General features: G+C 37.6%; 1 protein-coding gene and 1 long non-coding RNA gene across 4 annotated transcripts; one reads left to right on the top strand and one right to left on the bottom strand.

Annotated features, from left to right (window-relative positions):
* Window positions 1-6,296: 6,296 nt before the first annotated feature.
* LOC131739458 (uncharacterized) lies at window positions 6,297-9,300 on the bottom strand. The gene is made up of 3 exons (XR_009330547.1): window positions 7,937-9,300; window positions 7,237-7,379; window positions 6,297-6,648 (listed from the first exon to the last, which is right to left on the bottom strand). It is a non-coding gene; the product is annotated as an uncharacterized LOC131739458 (long non-coding RNA).
* A 674-nt stretch (window positions 9,301-9,974) lies between these two features.
* On the top strand, window positions 9,975-22,738 carry nme9 (NME/NM23 family member 9). Of its 3 annotated transcripts, none has more exons than XM_059033502.1 (21): window positions 9,975-10,061; window positions 10,422-10,461; window positions 10,899-10,956; window positions 11,452-11,555; window positions 11,785-11,856; window positions 12,019-12,135; window positions 13,386-13,470; window positions 13,891-13,973; window positions 14,095-14,187; window positions 14,734-14,888; window positions 15,533-15,726; window positions 16,189-16,333; window positions 16,707-16,814; window positions 17,152-17,303; window positions 17,792-17,936; window positions 18,353-18,591; window positions 19,354-19,404; window positions 20,809-20,874; window positions 20,995-21,093; window positions 21,432-21,530; window positions 21,988-22,738. In XM_059033502.1, exons 2-21 carry the CDS (start codon window positions 10,429-10,431, stop codon window positions 22,002-22,004), a joined length of 2,115 nt encoding a protein of 704 aa, XP_058889485.1. In that variant the 5' UTR covers window positions 9,975-10,061; window positions 10,422-10,428; the 3' UTR covers window positions 22,005-22,738. The 3 variants fall into 3 exon arrangements, with proteins under 3 accessions (XP_058889485.1, XP_033899634.2, XP_058889486.1); XM_034043743.3 differs by having other exon boundaries at window positions 20,992-21,093; XM_059033503.1 differs by lacking the exon at window positions 20,809-20,874 and having other exon boundaries at window positions 20,992-21,093.

Raw genomic sequence — 22,738 nt, 5'->3', positions numbered from 1 at the left:
AAATAGTTCAGTTGATCAGATGTAACTCAGTTCAGATAATGCGTTGCAATTGAACAGTTATGTAGTTCGTAGACGTGTTTTTGTTGCAATTCTTCTGTACGGCTAGTACATGACCTTAGGCCCAGCAGCTGGCTATGCTTCCGTCCGTTTCGTGGAGTGACGTAGAAACCAAGACCCGCTTTCAGATCAAGGCAGTGTCCCATTTACTGTTTCAGTCTCTCGTAGGGCAAAGAGCTAGGGCTCTCTTCAAAGATGATTTTAGCCATTCTTCAGAACATTGGTTCTTCCTTGCCTTCTGTGAATTCAAGCACTTATGCTCCCATGACTTCAGAAACTTTCTTCAGAGCAGTTTAGCTTTCATTTCATTTCAGACCTCACCATTTCCCCTCAGAAGCACTTCTGATTGTCAAAGTTCAGAGACTTGTTTCTATGTGTGGAGCCTTAGGTCTCATGTTGGGAGCATTCTTTCTCTTGCCTGGAGCGCTGTTCCTTGTGTGGAGCACAATTCTAGTGTGGGGAGCGCTCCGTTTCTCCTACGGGGAACCTGTTTCTCCTGTGGGGAGCTTGCTTAGTGTGGGGAGCGCTCCGTTTCTCCTACGGGGAACCTGTTTCTCCTGTGAGGAGCTTGCTTAGTGTGGGAAGCGCATTTGGGAAACACATCCTTTGAAAGTTGCACGGATGCTTTTGTGATTCTCACTCTGTGATTGGTCAGTTTGTTTATTTTGGGCTGTGCTCGAGTCCACGTGGGGTGTTTCTCATTGGTTGTTCTTGTTCAGAGACAGACCCTTGTTCTCAATTGGTCCGCTTTATCGTCCCCTGTCGGCTGGATTTATGAGATGGACTGTTTTTTGTCCGAGGTGTCAAAGCACCCAAAACTGTCTGGCTTGCCTTGTGCAAGATACTGCTGGCGCCAAATGATTCATTCAGCGATGGGGGAAGATAAAACACTTGTCCAAAAATTAGTTTATGACTCTTTTAAAGCATTCTTTGTCAGTGGGGGAGTTTGTGACCAGAAAACAAGTAGACACAGAAAATGGCTTAGGACCCCCCTCTATATACTCCATTTCTGTTAATTTCATACACAGAATGATATTTTGACTCACTCTGACGCTACATATGCAACCGATGGTTGTTTAAAAAGGCTTAAAATGGGTGTCTAATGTCACCATTACATCATCGTTCATACAGTGACTTGCATAAGTATTCACCCCCCTTGGACTTTTCCACATTTTGTAGTGTTACAACCTGGAATTAAAATTGATTTAATTGGGATTTTTACCATTTGATTTACACAACATACTTAACACTTTGAAAGTGCAAAATATTTTTTTATTGTGACACAAAAGTTAATTAAACAAAAAAAAAGACATTTGTTGGTTGCATAAGTATTCACCCCCCCTGAGTCAAAACTTGGTAGAAGCACCTTTGACAGCAATTACATCTGGATCCTGTAATTTTTGCCCATTCTTCTTGGCAAAATTGCTCAAGTTCTGTCAAGTTGGATGAGGACCGTTGGTGAACAGCAATTTTCAAGTCTTGCCACAGATTCTCAATTGGATTGAGGTCTGGGCTTTGACTGGGCCATTCTAAGACATTCAGGTTCTTGTTTTTAAACCACTCCAGTGTAGCTTTGGCTGTGTGTTTAGGGACATTGTCCTGCATTTTTGTTGAATATACAAATACCACCCCACCCCCACCAAAAATCATGCTGAGCATGTCTAGTTGACAAAAGCAGTATCAGTTAGGGAGATACTTACAAGGAGGAAGTGAACCGCATCTCCTCTGCAGAACACCAGCATGGGGTTAACCTCTTTCTGCACTGCCACGAAATACCAGGCCAGTACAACAGCACCAGGGCAGAAACCAGTCAAGGGATTTCACTTCCTGTCTTTTTTTATACTGAATATTTTAAAACAGGAGGGAACTTTGTCCCTCCTCCACATATAAAAGTAGATCATGGTTTGTATGCTTACATGTATGAGGTTTATCATGCATATCTGATTCATTTGTGAACAAAACACATTTAATTTTTTGTTAAAAGAGGAGAAAATGAGAGAAATAAAGAAAGGAGTGGGTCAGAGAAAGGATAGTGTAGCTAGTATTGAGTTATACATGTGGTATTTCAGTGTACAAATTATTTTTGGAATAATAATTGCATTTATTACAATATATACACCCTTTCTCGCTCTCTGAAAAGGACACCAGGTTTATGTATTATAATAAATCCTTATAGCTACTTGATCTAAAGCTCACAGATCATGTTTGTTACACAGAGTGAATGATTTACTAGGAATCTATTAAAAAAATTTGCATTTTTTAAACATGCAATCACAAAACAATACACCACATTCAGGAAATCAAACACAGCAATTACACTAGAACAATATTACAATAGAACCAAGCCATTAGGTAAAGCAATATATTTTATTCTTAACTGCTTGTTAATTTAGCCTTAGTTTATACTGACATTATAACAAAGAGTGCCCAAATCTCACTAACCCTGCAATCCCTGTTCTAAACGACTTTGCAAACCTCGATTATTATTTAGCTATGCCCTAATAGAAAGAAGAATTAACCATTTAATACTTAGTCTGATTTTGAAGAGTCAGGGCTCTTGGTGAATGGTGCCGCCTTTCATGTTAAATCGAGATGATGTGAGTATTTCAAATTGGTAGTTTTCTTTGTCGTATTATTCATACCTATCATTTTGCAACCTGTTATTCATGCTGAATCCACAGGGGGATCGTCTTTTTGCTTGTTCTGTTTGATTACCGTATTCCTTCGAATTTAAGACTCACTTTTTAAACCGTGTTTTTCTTCACAAAAATGTCCTAATACGTGTATTAAAAAAATCGGCAAAATAAAGACGTGACTGCCCGAGTACACAAACAGTAATGTGACTGACTGCTCGAGAAACGCCGAACAAAAATGTTACTGCCCAATCTCGAATCATCCATGACATAAACGCAGCCATTTTCAAAGAAGCAAGAGTCATTGTCTGGGAGATGTCAAGTAATAAATGATGACTAGGAGAGATTATTTTTTGTTACAGGCATGTTCAATTTATCAATATACAATATGCTTTACCAATATGCCTAATAGATGAGTTTGAAGCATTTTATTGCAAAAAATTGAGTATTCCTTTGTATAAATGGCTGTTATGTGCGTAACTAAGGTTGTAGCTTTGTAAATGCATCTTTATTTGATGTTCTATTTTGCTCTTCAAATTGAGGGTGGAAAATTTGGGCTGCATCTTAAATTCGAGCGTGTCAAATTCAAAGGAATACAGTAGTTGTTTCAGGTGTTTAGAGGGGATTTCTGTTTTTGTCTGATGGTCAGGCGTGAAGTACCGTTTGTGGTACTTCAGCGTCTGTTCTAGTGGACATGTTGCTGCGAGATAGCGATTGACAGACAAAGTGTCTCTCTCAGCCTGGGGGCTCTTATCACGTCCCAAGTTGTAAATGGGAGGGTCTCTATTAGTTACAAGACATTTAGAGGTCTACAAATATATTTTTGCTAAATAAGGCTGTATGATCTACAGTAGTGTCAAAGTTATTTACATTGAAAGGAGAGAGGAAGGCAACAAGCTGAAAAGGGTTAAAGTAATAAATGAACTGAAATGACCCACAGCCAATACAATACCTGAGGTAAATGAAAAAGTGTTTTACAAAAAGCACACTCAACAATGCCATCCAGTGGTTACTTTCAGGAACAATCTGCACACTAAACTGCAAAACCAGTAATGATGTTAATAAAGCTAATAAGGGATACGAAAATTGATTTTAAAAGCATCGGCTAGCCCTCCTTTAATAGTCAACTGAGAAAGCATGAACTAAAAGTGAACTAAATTGAGTGAGGGATGTTAAGCTCCTTCCTTGAAAACTGCCTGGTATTCTTTACAGAGTGCCTGAAGTGTATCTTCCCTGCCACAGAGCTGCAGAGCTGGGGTGTGAGCTGACAGCACTGCACACCCCGCACACCATACTGGCTTGCTGGTGGCAGTGTTCCTTTCTTTGCACCACACTGGACAGAACACAGAGAGTCTTGACAGGTGATTCACTTTGTCAGACCCACATTCTAACAGCACTGGACATCTATAACCCCTATTGGCCAATTTACTGCATTACAACATAAATATTAATAAAATGCTTTGTATAGGACAGTGATCCAAATTCATGCCCGCGAAGCCAGGCCATCGTGTCCGCGGCAGCTGTTCTTAAATTATGGGTGGTGAACACATTTCTGGCGGGTCGTAGCGTGGGAAAATAAATAAAGCTTTAAACATGTTTTCCAACAAAAGCGTCACAGCAGTCTGTTGACAACCAATTGAATATCTGCATTTTCTCTGCGGTAGCCCAATCATAAGTTAGTTGGGTGGGACATAAACTGTGTCTGTTTCAGTTGCAGGTACTGACAGTAAGTTTAACCAATAGGAGAGTCAAATATCTGCCAAGTTTTACACAGCTGTCCAATCATAAGCAAGCATAGGCCGTTCACGGTATTCTGCATGAAAACTGAAGGCGAGTGAGTAGCCAATGGGAATGTGAAAGATCTGACAGTTGTCCAATCATTTGTGAGCAGAGGCGGGGTGTTAATATGCCGGGTAGGCACTGAATTTCGTCGACTGTTATTGAGAAAAATAATATATTTCAGTATTTAGAATTAAATGTTCTCTTTATATATTTTTTAATTTCAGCAGACAAGGGTAACACCGTAGTAGATTTAGTTATGAATCCACTTTCTCTGAATAATTGTACTGGAGATGAGCGATCTTTAAAATAGAGTAGTGTTAACAAATTTGCTAAACTGAAACAAAGCGAGATGCTATCTATCCTTTTATTTTAGTTTATTCATGGTTATCTGTGTAAACATGCTATTTAAATATATTTGCATTGCGTATTTTATATAAATTAGTAGCAGTGTGGAGTAGTGGTTAGGGCTCTGGACTCTTGACCGGAGGGTCGTGGGTTCAATCCCAGGTGGGGGACACTGCTGCTGTACCCTTGAGCAAGGTACTTTATCTAGATTGCTCCAGTAAAAACCCAACTGTTTAAATGGGTAATTGTATGTAAAAATAATGTGATATCTTGTAACAAATGTAAGTCGCCCTGGATAAGGGCGTCTGCTAATAAATAAATAAATAAATAAATAAATAAATAAATAAATAATAATAATAATAATAATAATAATAATAATAATAATAATAATACATTATTTAAAGAATAAGCGCAACATGCACAATTACTGCCTGAGACTTGGCCTTATCAACGTGAGTCAAAAATAACTCCCACTAAATCTCTCTCTCTCTCTCTCGTTATACTCTCTGTGATTTGAATTTGTATGTTTTTATGTATTTAAACACTGTATATGTCGCGGGAAGGCAGTGTTTAAGATAAGAACCTATGCAGTAGTCAGCGTACCCGCAAACAGCCAAGTAAGATCAATTTATTCCCATGCCCAAATTATCATCATCTCTATAGCGTGACATACAGAATACTGCAGGTTGCAGGTAGCTTTAAATGTAATGTAAATGTTTACAGTCCCCTTAGCTTTAGAAGACGTTTGCAATCATGCTGAGTGATATACTGTGCTTTTTATAAGGGTTTGGTGCTGTCACCCAAGTTCAGGAGCTGCTCTTCAGTTTTGTTGCCTGCCATCCATATATCCTATATGTTAGATTAACCAAAGTGTCTTCATAGAATGAGCCAGCACCAAAGCCAATTTCCTTTTGATTTGCTGAAAATACGCTGCTATGCACTAGATGGGTGTGGCGCTTACTTCTATAGGGACACTTTGGCTGATCTAGCCTACAGCACATATCAAAAATAATGTTTAAATGTATTCCAAAATTTACCAAAACATAAGATACACAATATTTATAAAATTGCAGTAAGAACCATTGAAAACATCATAAAGAAAGTCAGGGAAGAGTAGCAGCCAGAAGCTCTCCAGAGACCCCTGCTGTAGAGTATAGTGACAGAAGCTATGTGCAGATGTGTGAAGGATACATGGTAATGCAGAAACACAAGAGGTGCAATGCTGCCCCCTGCTGCCTAAACTACAGAAAACAAGCATGATCACACATTTCAATCTAGGAGCTATTTACTACCTGCATAGACACCTGACCCAAAAAATAAAAAACAATTCACACTTCATTGTCAGTGCTATTTTCCCTATTCCATGGTCACTGCCACAGAAAATCTCTTTTAGAAATAGCAACATTGTCACTTCTGCTTCCCTGTTCCTACCCCCTGAATGTGCCAACTGGCACTATCTTCTGAACTTAGCTTGCACAGGTGTGATACATTTATAATTTGCTACATTAGCAAGCCTATTCAAATCTCCCACCACTTAACATGGAAACCTGATTAAATAAATAGTTCAGAAAATTCACATTTGTAATGTTGCCAATATGAATGTAATAATGTCTGACCTGGTCACAAGTTCAGTTTCATTCAATGTTATGCCTGTTAGCCAGACTGAATGCTTTGGGTGCACATGCGGTCCCAGACCCTAAGAACACTGCGGGAGAGTATTTGAACAAGCTTAACTTGTTTGTTGTATATAAGCCGTATGCAAGGTCTTACCTGAAGGTGAACTTGAACACAGATCCTCCACTGTCGTTGCAAATAGCTAGTGTCGAGACATCTGTAAATGAAACAATATTAAGAACCACAGTTAGCTGGCAGTCACACAGAGTATTTGGTGTTCAGTACTGGGTCTGTGTGTTTTTCAGGTTGCTGCACCAGAGCAACACTGGATTTTCACCCCAATTCAGAATGCAATCACCCTTTTACATCAAGGAGCTTGACTGTGGATATCAGCAAGATACCGGCCCCTGGAAGACAATCCTTGCAGGAGTCCACTCAAGAATATCGGGAGCCTGCCCAGTAGGAGCTGCATCACTCCTTGTAGGACCTCCAGGTAAAATTGGCAACTTAGCACAGCCAGGGTGCAAACCTGTGCTCCCCTGACACACCCTCACACCACGTAGTCATTCCTTTACCAGGGGAGCCATGAGGGGATCCCCACAATTCATTTCTGGTTAATTGTAAGTTAGAAACTAAAAAGATACCATGGTGTTGCAATTATCAGACAGAATATTATTATTATTATTATTATTATTTTGTGAATTAACTTGACTAACTATACATTGCATCAATGTGTTCTCCTAAAAAAGACGGGCTCTTTAGGAGTGAACATCAAATTGTGAAGTACAAAAAAATGAAAGCTCACATATAAACAATCTACAACTCTATATGGACTGGGCGTCTCTTTGATGCTCACGGCTGCAGATACAATCTGCGCAGAGATTCCTTTCAGGATGCTGTGATGGAGGACTGAGCCACGTGGAGCTGCTCTCAGCTAATCCCTTTCTTCTGAAATAGAGGAGGGCACAGTTACTATATCAATAAATCATCTGATGCATGACGTCTTTAGCATGAGCTAGGAGTAAAGAGAGCAGGCACCTTATACAAGACTCGAACCATTGTGCGGAGTATACTAATGGAATGGAAGGAAGCCCAGAACACGAATGCCAATTGGCTGGACAGTATGGTGACTTGATATAGGGATGACTGTGGCTGCAGAGGACTATGACATCTGCAAGGCATCAATCAATATGCCCAATTGCCCAAACGCTGAATGCAGGTAATGATCAACCAAATCCATAAAAAATGCATTTCAAGCCACATTAGGGATGGAAATAACACACTTACTGCACAGCAGTTTCAATACATACTTGATTAGCCACAGTGTATATAGGAAACAAGCTGAGGTGTGTTATTATAGTAAAACCAGCATCAAACTGCTGTGCAATCACAGTCTAAGTTCTGTACCTGCACATACTAATAAAAAACAAACTAATAAAACACTTTTTATGCAGACACCCCACGTTTGATGGACAATAAAGCCAATGTTAGACAAGTGTTTTTACCTTTTCAAATGTGTGTGGTCTCCGCTGTCCGAGCTGGCTAGGGAGGAGGTCTCACAGGAGTGTGTGTCGAGGCTCTTGATGTTCATTATCATTATTATTATTTTCTTTGCTGACACCCTTATCCATGGCGACTTACAATTGTTACAAGATATCACATTATTTTTACATACAATTACCCATTTATACAGTTGGGTTTTTACTGGAGCTATCTAGGTAAAGTACCTTGCTCAAGGGTACAGCAGCAGTGTCCCCCACCTGGGATTGAACCCACGACCCTCCGGTCAAGAGTCCAGAGCCCTAAGCACTACTCCACACTGCTGCCCTGTGTCCTCCTCACTGTGTCCTCCAGAACAAAGGGCTCATCCTCATCTTCAAGCTGGAAAACAGGTGCAGGGCAGGGTGAAGGGTGTCTCTTAAGATCAGGGCTTTTCCAGAAAGGTAGGAAGCAATATCTAACCATGGTACATTTCCACAGCAGTATGGTCATTTCAGCTGAAATGGACCAAGGAGATTTGCTCAACCCCTCACAATAATATTTTTTTCTGCTGGAAAACCCAACCTTAAAATGTTACGAATATTATTTGTTTTGGACAGTCATCACCCAGATGGAGAAAAATCAAGTCAAAGGTCATCAGAATGGGCATTTCGATTGCACATGATGCTTGATTTTCCAAGAATATGGTGAATCATATTTTAATGTAAAATTAAACTAGATAACAAGATTGAGTCTGCAGCATTAATTAATATTAAATATCACCTGTTTAGACTGTGCTTGCATATCTTGATCTACCCCTCCTACTATGCACTGGACTCGCCTGCCTATCCAAGTTACTGGATTCTCAGCTGATGCACTATCCTTGCACTATGAGTATGTCATTGTAGACACAAATTGTTGTAAACCTAACTTGTTACATCTTATCTCATTTTGTATTATAGTAGTATTTGCACTTACTGTAAACTATACTGTATTTAAATATTGTTTTTGCATTGTAACCTTGTATTGCGCTGTAACACCTGTAAGTCGCCTTGGATAAAGGCGTCTGCTAAACAAATAATATTTTAAGATAGTAAAATGTTGTTCTGCCAACGTTCTCATGATGTAACAATTATTGTAAACAAAACAGCACGTGCACTCGTTCTTGCGCAGTCGCTCAGTTTTCCCTGTGTCTGCCCTTGGTATTGTGAACGTACTGTACCTGCACACACACCCGGCACTTGTTCGTACACACACAGTAAAGAAACAATTTAAATATTCTATCTACTGAGTTCTACGCTCACCGCGTCAATGTCCGTCAGATTGAGTTGAGATGAAGCAGACGCCTGGCTACGTGTTTCTGGCGACTCCTACATCTCTACGACGTAAGAAAAAGAAAATTAAAATTAAATAAATAAATACGTGCAAATGGTTTTTGTTTTGCTATAAAACCAATCACACCCCCTGATATGTCACTCAGATCTGACGTAATGACTGCATTCAGGTCCAATCAAGAACTAGCCTGGAATGGGACATTAGAAATGGATAGCAATTTGTTGTGTAACATGTCCCTCCGACTCGAGGATTGGCAGTGCTGGTTTTATGGCCATTTTCATTTTCCAAGCCCTTTGTAAAAGAGGAAGTGTCCGATGAAGTGAAATGGTATATAAATATAATTGGGGTAACTACATTCTGATCGTGTTATTGACTGTCCAGTTTGTTTGCATTGTCTACAGGTAGTTTTCCTGCCACTCGCACGTTCAAATGAAATGCACCTGCAAACGCTGCTGTAGCTCAGGAAATAAAAAAAATATCTCAAAAATTTATTTTTCTTATATATAATATTTTGATTAATATATATATATATATATATATATATATATATATATATATATATATATATATATATATATATATATATACTGTTTAACTTAAACGTAATCTATTTTTTTTGCACTCCTGAACGTGTTTCGCTGTAAATCTTTCCATATAGTACACTTTATTTATCTTGAACTTTCGTCACGTGGATATAGTCACATGGTTTAAATGCCTGACAACAAGACACGCCAGTGTTGTCAAGGGAAACGAGTTGCCACTCCATGTGACAGATCCAAAGTTGCAAACAAACAAATTAACTGGAATACAGCACAGGTAACCTTACAATTTAGGCAAAACATATTTATATCTTAAAAATGCTTATTTCTAAACAAATGAAGTGGATATCTGTATTTTAATTGCTGCCACAAAAAAGAGCGATCAGTCTAATGTACTCGTAGAGACAGGGATGATGTATGTCTCACAGTAGAGTCACAGAGCAAGAATGGTTGTCTGAAACTACCTCTAATGTATCATTGGAATCACTGCGAAAACAAAGTCAGCACAATTTTTTTTAGATGACCCGAAAAAATACCATTATTAACGTTTTTTTTTTTTTTGCTGGCTATTAACGAGTTTACGCCTTTTTTTGGTGTTTGTTTGTTCATTATTATTATTATTATTTTTTTTCAACAGGTGTACCATGGCTGGAAAGAAAAAAGAAATATCACTTCAGGTAAGTTCAACAATACCACACATCAACGCGGAAGAAAAACACAAGAGCAATGCAATGCAACGCACACAATATGGTATCTTGCATGCGCTGAATGTTGATATGGTTTTTTTTAAGTTTAACCTTAAATACTGTTTTCTGATTTCAGAATGTCTAATACGGTATACAATTTTTCATGCCCTCACAAACGTTGATAGTTTAATTGTAAAGTCAGGATATGTGTACTGTGTTCTGATAGGTGTTCCTATTTCTAGCCTTGAAATAACACCATTATAGTTGTTTCTTTTTTAAATTTCTCTTTCTCAGATTCTGTATTGGTCTAATCAACTCAAGAGTGCATGCTATGATAAGTGAATTGCAACGTAGAGAAATGTAGTTACACAGATTTCTGTTAGTGTTTTATAATGTACTGGTCATACATTATGTATACTGTTTTGCAGGTCGCCGTTAACAACCAAGAGCAATGGGATGATATGCTTGCAATGAAAGGGTTAAAGGGTAAGGCTTTAATTGGGTACTCTTAAATTATATATATATATATATATATATATATATATATATATATATATATATATATATATATATAATATCATTGTGTGATTTTTGAGAATATTTGAGCATATTACAATTCCAATTTTGCCATGTTTTCACTATTGCTTCATTACACTTTGCTATATGTTTACTATGGGGTGTCCCTTTCATAAGGGTGTGCATTGTGATTTGCACATTATGGGGATGAAGGTTTCTTACATACCTTGTTTTATTTGCCAGTTTATGCCAATAAAAGAAAAATGAAGCAGATTTAATGTAAAGATTCTAAATCCTCCCAAAGAAATGCTTCACGTCCTGTGACTGCATCTGTATATTGCATGCAGTTTTGTTGAATGCTATTGAGTGTGTTGTGTGAAGTTTCATAAAATGCTATGAGTCCCATGCCTGCAGCCTTCCTAACACTGTTCTGCTCCTGCCTCATCTCCTCTCCACTCCTGACAGTGGTGGACGTGTACCAGCAGTGGTGTGGGCCCTGCAGAGCTGTCGTCAGTCTCTTCAGGAAAATTAAAAATGAACTGGGGGACGACCTCTTACATTTCGCTACGGTAAGATGAAAAACTCTATGTGGTATTTCTTGCATCCAATATTACAATATTCAAAGTTCACCAAGTTTTACCACATGAGCTGATGTAGATTTTCTTTTTCAAAGTCTGTTTTATGAATAAAATAAAGTATAATAAAATGCAGTTTGATATTCTGTAATTCCTGTTGGCAATTGACCTTGACTTGATATGTTCTTATACATAAAACACTTAAATGTGCTGTTTTATTTAGGCTGAAACTGATGGCACTGATTTCCTAGAAAGATATCGTGGAAAGTGTGAACCCACCTTTCTGTTTTATGGTGTAAGTATAATCATACATACAATAGTGTGTAATTTGAAAATTCATAGTGTGGATATACAGTGTTGCAAAAAGAACAAGACTAGGAGAGATTACTGCATATGCATTTGCTGCAGGTAAACTGCAGTAGTGTTTCAAGGTGTTGTAACTTGTGAGTGATTGCAGGGAGGTGACCTGGTGGCTGTAGTGAGAGGGGCCAACGCTCCCCTCCTCCAGAAGACTGTCCTGGAGCAGCTGGCAGTGGAGAAGAAAGTGCTGGAACAGGGAACCGAACGCAAAGTGGTGAGTTACACTAAAAACACACAGCACCTCCTCGATCAGTGCCTACAGAAAGAGGAAAAATGTCATGTCCAAATGTAGACAACATTACTACTATTGATACTATTGACTAATTTAAAGGTTAAAGTGAAATATGTGGTGATCCAGTGCATTATGTTTGACAGAAAAAATAATCTTTACTTAAAGGCAAAATAACCGCCTAAATCCTACATGTTATGCAATCTAGGTCTCGAATCTACTGTTTTGAAAGAAACACATATTGCAATTGTTTTCATTTTAAACATGTTATCTGGTACTGCACTAGGTTAAAAGATCTCAGTTTGCTCACCTTGGCTTTTGGTAGTCTGTTGTCCATATACACAATCCAATCACTTTACTTGTGAGTGTTCTTTCGTGTTTAAAACTTTTTTTTTATCACTTTGTTTTTTACATAATGTGCTGGAGTGCCTAATGGAGATTTAAAGGTGTATAAAAATTGTCCAAGACAATTTCCCCACTGCCTTGCTGCCCTTTCTGTATCAGTGAAACTGCTTGACCACAACATGGATCATCTTGGTTGTTATGACTCTTTAGCCACCCACCATTTAGAACTACAGTATTTGAATATATACAGATAAATTAGGTTCTATGTATGACTTACTGTAAACTGCAGTACATCTAATTTGATCCAGAATGAAACACAGCAGGATTTTTGTAGATAATTTTATTATTATTATTATTTATTTCTTAGCAGACGCCCTTATAACACTGGAGATTACCCCTAGAATAAGTGGCCGATGCAGTATAGGTGCTGTAAATCTCTCTGTGAAAGTCCAGCTGTGGCTTATCCCAGTCTGGTATAGTTTGATCCACCTCTTTGTTCTAGCAGTAAACACATGAGACTTAAAGAGTAAGTAGCAGGGTTCTGAAAAATATAGCGTTACACGTTCCCATGAGTTGCTACAACTGTTTAAATAACGTACTTTTAATTTCTCCAGTGATTTAGAGGACAGATCTCAAACCCCAGTGCACTACAGCGGGCATTTTGAAAAGAGCTTTGAAACAGACTTGAAAGTTAAAACGTGTAAAAAGTTGTCAGGATGTTAACAATGAAAAGATAAATGACAGGTATGTTATTTAAACAGTTATAGCAGCAGGTGGGGACGTATAATGGTATAATTATTGGAACCCCGCTACTTACTCTTTAGCATAAATACCAGGAATGTAATGCTTGATTATTGCTCAATATTTTTGTATTCCTCTATCTGAATTAGATACAAGATGAAGGGCTGGTGGTGGAGGAGGAAGAAGAAGAAGAGGAGGTGATTGAGAAGGAAGAAAGTGATGAAGATGTTCTGGGTAACACTTTCTTATTTTTTACCAAGCCAGTGATCTTTTTTTTCATAGTAGGATAGGGAGTTTACATGTAAACTAGAAGACTTTTTTTTCTAATACAGTATCATCAAAGCACCAAAATAGCACATTACTGTATGTATTGTATTAATAGCCTGTAACAAGTATGTTTGAAACAGAGACTGGGCTCTCAATGTTTCCTGTTTAAGTAAAGGGAGCAGCACTATTAGGAGTGTGAGTGTACATACGTAGCCAGCTAATAATGCAATGTTTGGGAGTACAGTAACAGCAATGTACAACATATTGATAAGTATAAGTCAATTGCCAGAAAACTTGCAGCCCTATTGGCTAAAAGTTTGTTGTTAATCTCCGGTAACTACCCAGAGACTACATCACAGCCAAATAATATTATGTATTTTGATGCAGTTCCTGACAGTAAAGCCTACACCATGGCAATCATCAAACCTGATGCAGTCGCACATGGCAAAGCAAATGAAATAATCATGAAGGTAAGAGGGTTGCTGGTTTTAAATCCTGTTATTCAAATAAATGACACAGAAGGTAATTAATAAACTTAATACATTTTGTAAGTCTTAAGGTATTTTTTATTTCTTTTTTTAACCCTTCTAGATCCAGGAAGCTGGTTTTGAGATTTTGGCACATGAGGAAAGAACACTGAGTGAATCCGAAGCTAGGGATTTCTACCAGCACAGGACTGAAGAGGTAGAAGTGCGATCTGTCCATCTGCATGGATACAGATCCATCTGTCTAGACTGTGTTAAGAACAAATAGGAAATAGGAATAATAATACCATTCATCTGTAAAGATTCACTGTCAGATAAAACTAGAAGTACAAGAAGTACTTGCCCTGACCTTCCAAGTTATAAACGTGTGCCTACAGTACCTGACATATATATTTTCAATGTTCATTTTAATGAAACCCCTTTTGTTCAACATTTCACTTTATGTCACAAAAAAAGAAACATAAAAACAACAGAGTTATGAGGCTTTGAAATCTATTACTTACGGTAGTAGTTTGGTTCTAGCTTTTCTCCTTCCAAAAAAATAGGTGTTAAGTTAAGACCTGTGCAAATACTTTTTGTAGTTTTACAAAAGATTCATGGTGTACACTTAGCTCCAATAAGCTCTTAATTGATAGTCCCATCTGGAAAATCTGTGTGAATGTTTACCGTTGAACTGGGAATTAACTCCACACTGTATTTTCAGTTACTATTGGTAAGGCTGTGCTTTTTGTATTTCCACGCTCAGCCCTGCTTCGAGGAGCTGGTCCAGTTCATGGCCAGTGGCCCCTCTCATGTGTTAGTGGTCTCAAAGCCGGAGGGCACGGATGATGTCATCCCTGCATGGAGGGAGTTCATTGGTCCCACTGACGTGGAAGTTGCCAAGAGAGAAAAGCCTGACAGGTAAGCTGAAACTTCAGGGTTACAGACAGCTGTGGCACAAAGGGTTTCAAGCTTTGTAACATTGCCAATTCACAAGAGTGCAAAAGCTTGGATAACAGAACCAATAAATTCAATTTGGCAGTAATCCTGTTGGCAGTAGGGTGTACGTAGTTAGCAAGCTACTATTAGATCTGCCTTCTCTTTCAATTCTAATAACAAACCCATGGAATGAATTTCCAAATGCAGTTTTTTGTAGTTAATCCTGCCTTTTACAAAATATCTTTGTATAGCAGGGGCAATATTGTGGAACTACAAGGCAGATTTATATGTAGGATTAAAAGATGACAATAGACAGCCTAGACATGACAACTAGAGGGTGCACTGAGTGAACAAGGAGATTTTCCAGAGTGAATGAATCAAATGAGGCTCTGTACATACAGGCCAGGGAGACAGAGGTCTCAGAGCTCCCTCTTGATATAGCTATGATGCAAAGTGTTCAGTATCTGATTTAAGATCTAAGTCACCACAGACACGGGCATATACACACCTTCTGTATTGAGAAGTTATCTTGGATTACATACCAATTTGGAATCCCCATAGTACTGCAAGTGGGGCTTTCAGATCCACCATCGTGCAGTACCTGATATAAAATAAATCTTCTTTAGTCTGCGAGCACAGTATGGTACAGAGACTCTGTTCAACGCCGTCCATGGCAGCGACAACAGTGAGCAGGCCAGCAAGGAGCTCGCTTTCTTCTTCCCCAACTTCAAAACCTCTTCTGAGGGGGAGCAGCCAGAGGAGAGAGCTGTGGAGAGGACGCTGGCTCTCATCAGGCCCGACATCCTGAAGGATAGGAAAGGTACCATCTAACATGAAGAAACAACCCAACATATCATTAGACCAGGCTGCATTTGAATAACGTGATGCCTCTTAGTTGGAATGAGTTTAATTTGTTGAAACATTTTGGAAGACACTGCTTAACTGCTTAAGTTACACTGAATCTAATACACAATGGCAATCCATTGTATTCTGGTTGTTTATAGCCAGCCTTGTTAAAACTCAAATTAAACAGCTGCATTTAGAAAATTGCTTTCCTTAGATGAAGCTGTAGCAATACTGTATAGTTTATAACAGTATGATCATTCAGTTATTTGACTGATTTTTCCCAAAAAATAAAAATGTTAACTTAGCAGCAGCTGATTACAAATATTAAATTCTAGATTGCTCAACACTTGGTGTGTAAAAATCTATAATGGTACATGTTAGCTGGTGTGAAGTATCAGTAGCTGATGTCCCACTATTGGTGACTATGTTTGTGCAGAGGAGATCCTGTTGCGGATCCAGGAGGCTGGCTTCACCATCGCCATGCAGAAACAGGTGATGCTTTCAGAGCAGCAGGTGCGCGAGTTATACAGGGAGCATTTGGAGGAGGACTACTTCCCAGCACTGCTTAACAACATGACCAGGTAAAAGCCTGGCACACTATTGCACTGTCTTACATAGTATAGCCACTTTGAAAGGCTTTTAAAAAATAAATTAAAAAAAAAAAAAACAGTTTACTTTCTTTAGCATAAAATTGTTGCCTTTTTGCTGGTATTTAAGACTATCATATTATCCCTCTAAACTGGAACGTGAACACAAAATAAGTAGTATTCTCTAGAGTTCTTCCAGTGTTTATAAATACTGGGAGGTGTTTTATCACTCCTTAAATCAGAAACCCTATTCGTAAATCGAGCAACTGAGAATAGGTTGGTGAAAAGCAGAGCCCTAATGCGAATGCATGTCTGAGTTGTCTGTCCTCTCAGCTGGTAGATCTCTGTTAACTCTGTTTCGCCGCAGTGGCCCTGTGCTTGCTGTTGCTCTGGCTAAGAAGGGAGCTGTGGAACACTGGAGAAACATCCTGGGACCCAAAGACGTCACCCAGGCCAAGGAGGAAGCGCCTGAAAGGTCTGGTTTTTAATCGGGTTCCACTAATCATGTAGAGATGACTCGGGAATCAACAGTGCAACAAGAACATTCCTTAGCCGCTGTGCTTCCAGCCGAGGTGGTGTTTTGATATGTGTAATAGAACAAATAATTTAAATAGGATGATATTAATTAAAAAGAATTCATTAGGAGGCAGTCTCATTTTGCGGACTCATTAGCCCGTCCATCCTTAGTGTACTGACAGTTTTATGGCAGGTGTTTTCTAATTATGTTTGTTTAGTCCAATCCCTTTAATAGTTTTGAATGTTTTTGTCATTTCTCTTTCTCTCTCTCTCTCTCTCTCCCTCCCTCCCTCCAGCTTCAGGGCACAGTTTGCAGCAGAGAGTGTCCCAATAAACCAGCTGCATGGCAGTGCCACGAGTGAAGAGGCTGCCAGGGAGCTGTCTTTCTTCTTCCCCAAAGAGCAGACCCTGGCAGTCATCAAGCCTGACACATTGGAGGAACACAAAGGTAACCAGCAGTGTGCTATAGCATCATTCTTTGTGAATAGAAACTAAATCTGAGAATCTGGTTTCATAACATTACTGCTTTGAGAAACCTAGCCTCTTCCAAGATTATTATTTTTTTTGTCTTGGGTAAAACTATTCCAGTTTCAAGCCATTAATTAAGCAGTAACTACAGTGCTACAGACATTTGTTTATCCAAACTGTACTGTGCCATGTTACAGGATTTGGACTTCCAATGAGATTCCACTTACACACATACTGAGGGTCCTCATAGTCCCAAAGCACATTCATCTGTAGGTTAACAATTTGTATAAGCGTATGTTTATTGGATTTACTCAAATGCAATCAGAAAGTTACATAGCAATTCAAGGCAGTTATTGTGTTCACTGTGTACAGTGTGACACAAGTAGACGGACATGATCAGTGCATAAGGGTTCACATTTTTGGCCAATCAGCAGTCCCTAACCCCTTTATTGGTCTCTTCCAAACTAGATGAAATCATAGAGCAGGTGCAGGATGAAGGTTTCACGATATCCCAAATGAAGGAGACTGTCCTGTCCAGGGAGATGGCTGAGGAGTTCTACAAAGAGCACAGAGGCAAACCCTTCTTCAATCAGTTGGTTGATTACATGTGTCGGTGAGTTGTGTTAGGTCTGATCAAACAACATGGTAGAGAAGTCAGGAATATGTGTCTTAAAAGTCTCTCAGGAAGACAATGTCATGCACACCAGTTAGATTAAAATGTGGCTAAATCAAAATTACAACCACTTTTTGACAGAAAGAAAGAATGAGTTAAAGATCTTCCCATCAGCAAACAGGATTTTTTTTTCCATTTTTAAATTATTTATTAGCTTTTAATCAGCTTTGCCAAACTATTGACCTGACCCATATGACAATTAACTCTCAAGATTAAGCATTTTGTAAATCAGAAATACTTCCAATAAAATCATCTTTACCGCCTTTTGTTGCCACTTATAAAAGTTCCATGCTCACAGGGCTGGCTCTTCATTAGTGCTGTATCCTCATCTATTCTCATCTCTCTGTGTGGTTCAGAGGCCCCTGTCTGATGATGATACTGAGCAAGGAGAATGCAGTGGAGGAGTGGAGAGCCATGATGGGCCCCACAGATCCGGTTGAAGCCCAGGAGAAGGCCCCAGACTCGCTCAGGGCTCGCTTTGCAAAGGACATCCTGGAGAACTCTGTACATGGCTCCTCCAGCCAGGAGCAAGCCATGGAGAAGATCAAGTTTGTGTTCGGAGACATTGCAGTGGGACCAGACGGGGCCCTTCAGGGTACATTGCTGTTCATTCCTGTCTTCGTTTTTACTGGAAATGATTTATGCTAGACATTTAATTTAGGATTTAAAAAAAAACAAAAAAAAACAAAAACAGCAGGCACACAATTTTGCACAACTGATAGACACAAGTAAAGGCATTCCAATGGATGTCTATAGGAACCTTGTTGAAAGTAAGTTGCGAAGCATCTTTAATTTGTTCAAAAGAGGTTAAGAGGGCACTGTACATTCTCTTTGAGCCAAATCTTAGGTATACTTTTATTTTCTCTCTTTATATCTAGATTAACCCTGACATATTTTTTTATATTCAAGTGTAGGCTGCTCTTTGTTTAATTCCATTGCCCAAGAAAAAAAGCAGACTGCCCCATACTAATTGTTCAATTACTGTGGCTGATTACATACCTTTTCTGGTATGATCAATTCATAGCTGTCAGTTCTTAAATAAACAGAGTCATAACCTTGGTCTTGATTTTAATACTTGTGACTTATCTTTCAGCACTGGTGGGCATTTCCTTAAAAATAATGGGACTGGGGGAAAGCTTGTGACTTTCAAAACCATCTATGATTAGCAAAGTGTTAAAATCAGTAGTATCATCCATAACAGTTAAACTTCAATTAAATGACAAACGTTCCAGCTCGAAATCTTTTTCAATGTCTTTGAAACTGTTGTCATTTAGTATTTACAAAATCAGTACTAAAAAAAAAAAAAAAAAAAAAAAAAAACCTCAATGAATACTGGTTTCAATTTTTTTTTTTTCAGGCCTAGAACCAGAGCTTGACAGGGTGGATGACTTAGAAGCTCTTATAAAAGGTAAGTGTGGCGGTTATTTAAAAATATATATATATATATATATATATATATATATATATATATATATATATATATATATCAAAACATTGGAGGTATTTATAGGTTTTTGATGGCATGACAACTACTTGTTATTGTTTACATTCAAATCCATGATTTATTCTTACATGATGTAATGGTGTTCTATATATTGTGACATCATTTTTACTTCTATCTTTGAATCTGTATTAATTCTAATTAGCACTACTTTATATAAACTTATATTTTTATTATATCATGTAATGCTGGCTCTGAGAATCAGTCTTGATTTGGCCTCCCCAGTGCATCAGCATGCGCAACTTTTGAATGAATTTTGTTTATTTATTTATTTAAATGTTATGTATTTATTGAAGTTAATTATTTCATTCTTTTCTGTTGAGTCCTGCTGGCATAATCGTGTTCAGTCTATTTATCCATTTACTTTCTTTTATTCTTCTATATGTTGCATTGTCTAATTTTAGCTGTTCTAATACTACAAACTTTACATCATTTATGTCATGTCCTTGACTGGTGAAGTGCTGTACTATTGGTTCATTCATTTTTTTTATTTCATATATATATATATATATATATATATATATATATAGTAAACTAGCAGTTTTGCTAATGTTGAGTTGGCATGCCTGTGCCTACAAGTATACTCTAAACAATATTTAAAATACTTCAACAGTATAACCACTAAACGGTATGGAGGCCTTGAAATGATAAGCTGTATTATGCTTCACTTTGCCTACTTTGTGTATGTGTAAAAAGTCCAAATGATAAAAAAAAAAAAAGTGTTTAAATGCATAGCTATTGGTCATGTAATGATCACTATAGGATATACCACTTATGGAAGTATCCTAATTAATTGATACATATTGATCTGTTTCGTCCCATTAACCTGTCAGCACTAGAACAGTTACTCCAAAACATCAAAACAGAATTAACCAGATGTTCCTACGAAATTTAAGATTTATAGCTGCAATGGCTGGGATTAAATTAATGTCGCCATAATACACAGCTACCTAAAAGTATCAAATAACACAGCCAACAAAAACTGTGACAAAGATTCATTAAATGCCAGTCAATTTTACAATAACATAGAATGACTTCCTTGGAAGTGCAAACTAATATTCTGTAGCTAAAAACAGTGTAGGATACCACGGATGTTTTATTTTTACAAACTGTTTGAAGCCTTTAAGGCTTCTGAGGTTAAAATGGTAGGCACAGGAAGCTCCATGTGTCAAAGTGTTATAGTATCGTACCTAGTAAAAAGAAAGACCTGAAAGAACTATATGGTAACCAAAGCCTTTTGGAAAACTCACAAAATGAATTAAAAACATGGTTAAAACCAGTAGGATAAACAGCTTCAATTGTGTGTTTTAGATGGAGATAACATAGAACAGAAAAAAGACGAGCAACATAAAGATGGGGAGAATCACAATGAAGAAGGTGGGCCATTTTGAAAAGAGAGGGTTTTAAAAAAAAAAAAAGGTGCTGAATTACCTGTTAGGTAACTTTTTTTATTTTTTATTTTTTTAAATTTTACATTCATACTGTGTTTTATAGTAGATGCTGATACTGCAGATCAACGGTCACTTCACAAAGTGGAGGAATCTGTAAGTGTTCCAGTGCAGGAATCTACAGACCCTGAGAGCCGCAGGGAAGGAGGTGTGTAGCTGTGTGCTTCCACTTAGTTACCTGAATATACAGTGCACCATTTTTAATTTGTGATGTGAAATCCAAGATTTTCCTTTAGTCTAAACCTTTTGGAACTTGGTAACTCAGCAATGTATCTCTTTATACAATATAACATTTGTAGATTTTAAATAAGATTGAAATGTTCTTCTTTCCCTCCCCTTTGCAAAAATATATAGGTCATTCTGCTTGCATGAGAAATGCAAACTAATAATCTGCGGCCATTTGTGGTACCCTGAGGTTTCCTGAAACACCACAATGTATACAACAAATGTGGTATTTTCTTTAATAACACATTGTGTGTGTTTTAGATGCTGATACCACAGACCAGCAGTCTGTTCACAAAGAGGAGGCACTTGAAAGTGCGGCAGTGCAGCAATCAGCAGACACCGAGAACCCCACTGAAGGAGGTGGGTTTCGTCTGTCGTGAATAAGTACAGAAAATTCAGGTTTTTTTTTATATATATATACTGTATATATTTTTAAATCAGTGTTTCAATTTAGATTTTATTACCATTACTTTACAAGGCATATAAAGCATGTATGCATAAAACAACATGTACCCAACAATATTCCCTACATTTTTGTATCACAGTCTTCTATAGCTTAACCTGTGCACCGTTTCATGTTTCATGTGTGTTTTACCTAATTTCATGTTACGTTTCTAAATGTCACATTTTTCAATTTGTCAGCTTCTCATTAAGTATATGGAAAACTACAAAGCGGTTATTCAATATATTAATTTAACATTATTCATCAGGTTTCATTTGACTTTATGAAGCAAAACCAGTTAATTCTGTATGGTGATAGATCTATTAAGCACCACATTTCATATTAAATAAATAAATAAAGTTTCCTTTTTTTTAGGAGGGGAAGCACCTTGACTTGATGGACTTTTACTGCTGTAAATGATGAAATGTGTCTACAACTGTAACTATACCCATAACCAGGCTTTGCAAAGCAAGACTGAATCACACCACACTGTGCCATGGAAGGAAATTCCTTTGTCTAATTAAAAGAAGGTGTCATCTTTTGATTCCCCCAACATTTTAATATCACTCTATAATGTGATGTGTTTTACCCTCATTTTCTAAAATATTATATAGAATATTAAAACTATTCTACAAAGTAAATTATTTATTTATAACACTGTCTTTAAGACCCTGAATCATTATTCATTTTAAGGAATTAACATCATTATTAAGAGTTACTGTAGATGCAATGTTATTTTTCTTTTCTTTTTTTTTTATATCTATGCATTATTACATACCTGGTCCATTTTTTTATTTTTATTTTATTAAACAGGAATCAGGTTATGTATTTCAGTATTTATTGCATGCAGTATGGTGTATGCATTTGTCCTTTATAATTGTAAGATATATTTTTGGTGGCTGAGATGTGTTGTGTGATAGGGTACATATGGCAAATAAGCAACTCTTACAAAAATGAACAAAAGTTTACAGTATTGTACACCAAAATAATATAATGTAAATCAACTGTGTATGTACCCTAACAAAATGTATAACTGAGTATACTAGATCAAAGTATACTAAAAGTACTAATACTGTGCTGTCCTTCTACTTTTCATATTTAAATATACTATATGTGTTTTACTGTA

This window comes from Acipenser ruthenus, chromosome 11 (assembly GCF_902713425.1).
Source record: "Acipenser ruthenus chromosome 11, fAciRut3.2 maternal haplotype, whole genome shotgun sequence".
Lineage (NCBI taxonomy): Eukaryota > Metazoa > Chordata > Actinopteri > Acipenseriformes > Acipenseridae > Acipenser > Acipenser ruthenus.
The sequence above is the reverse complement of the archived record's forward strand: the minus strand, read 5'-3'. Positions and strand labels throughout refer to the sequence as shown.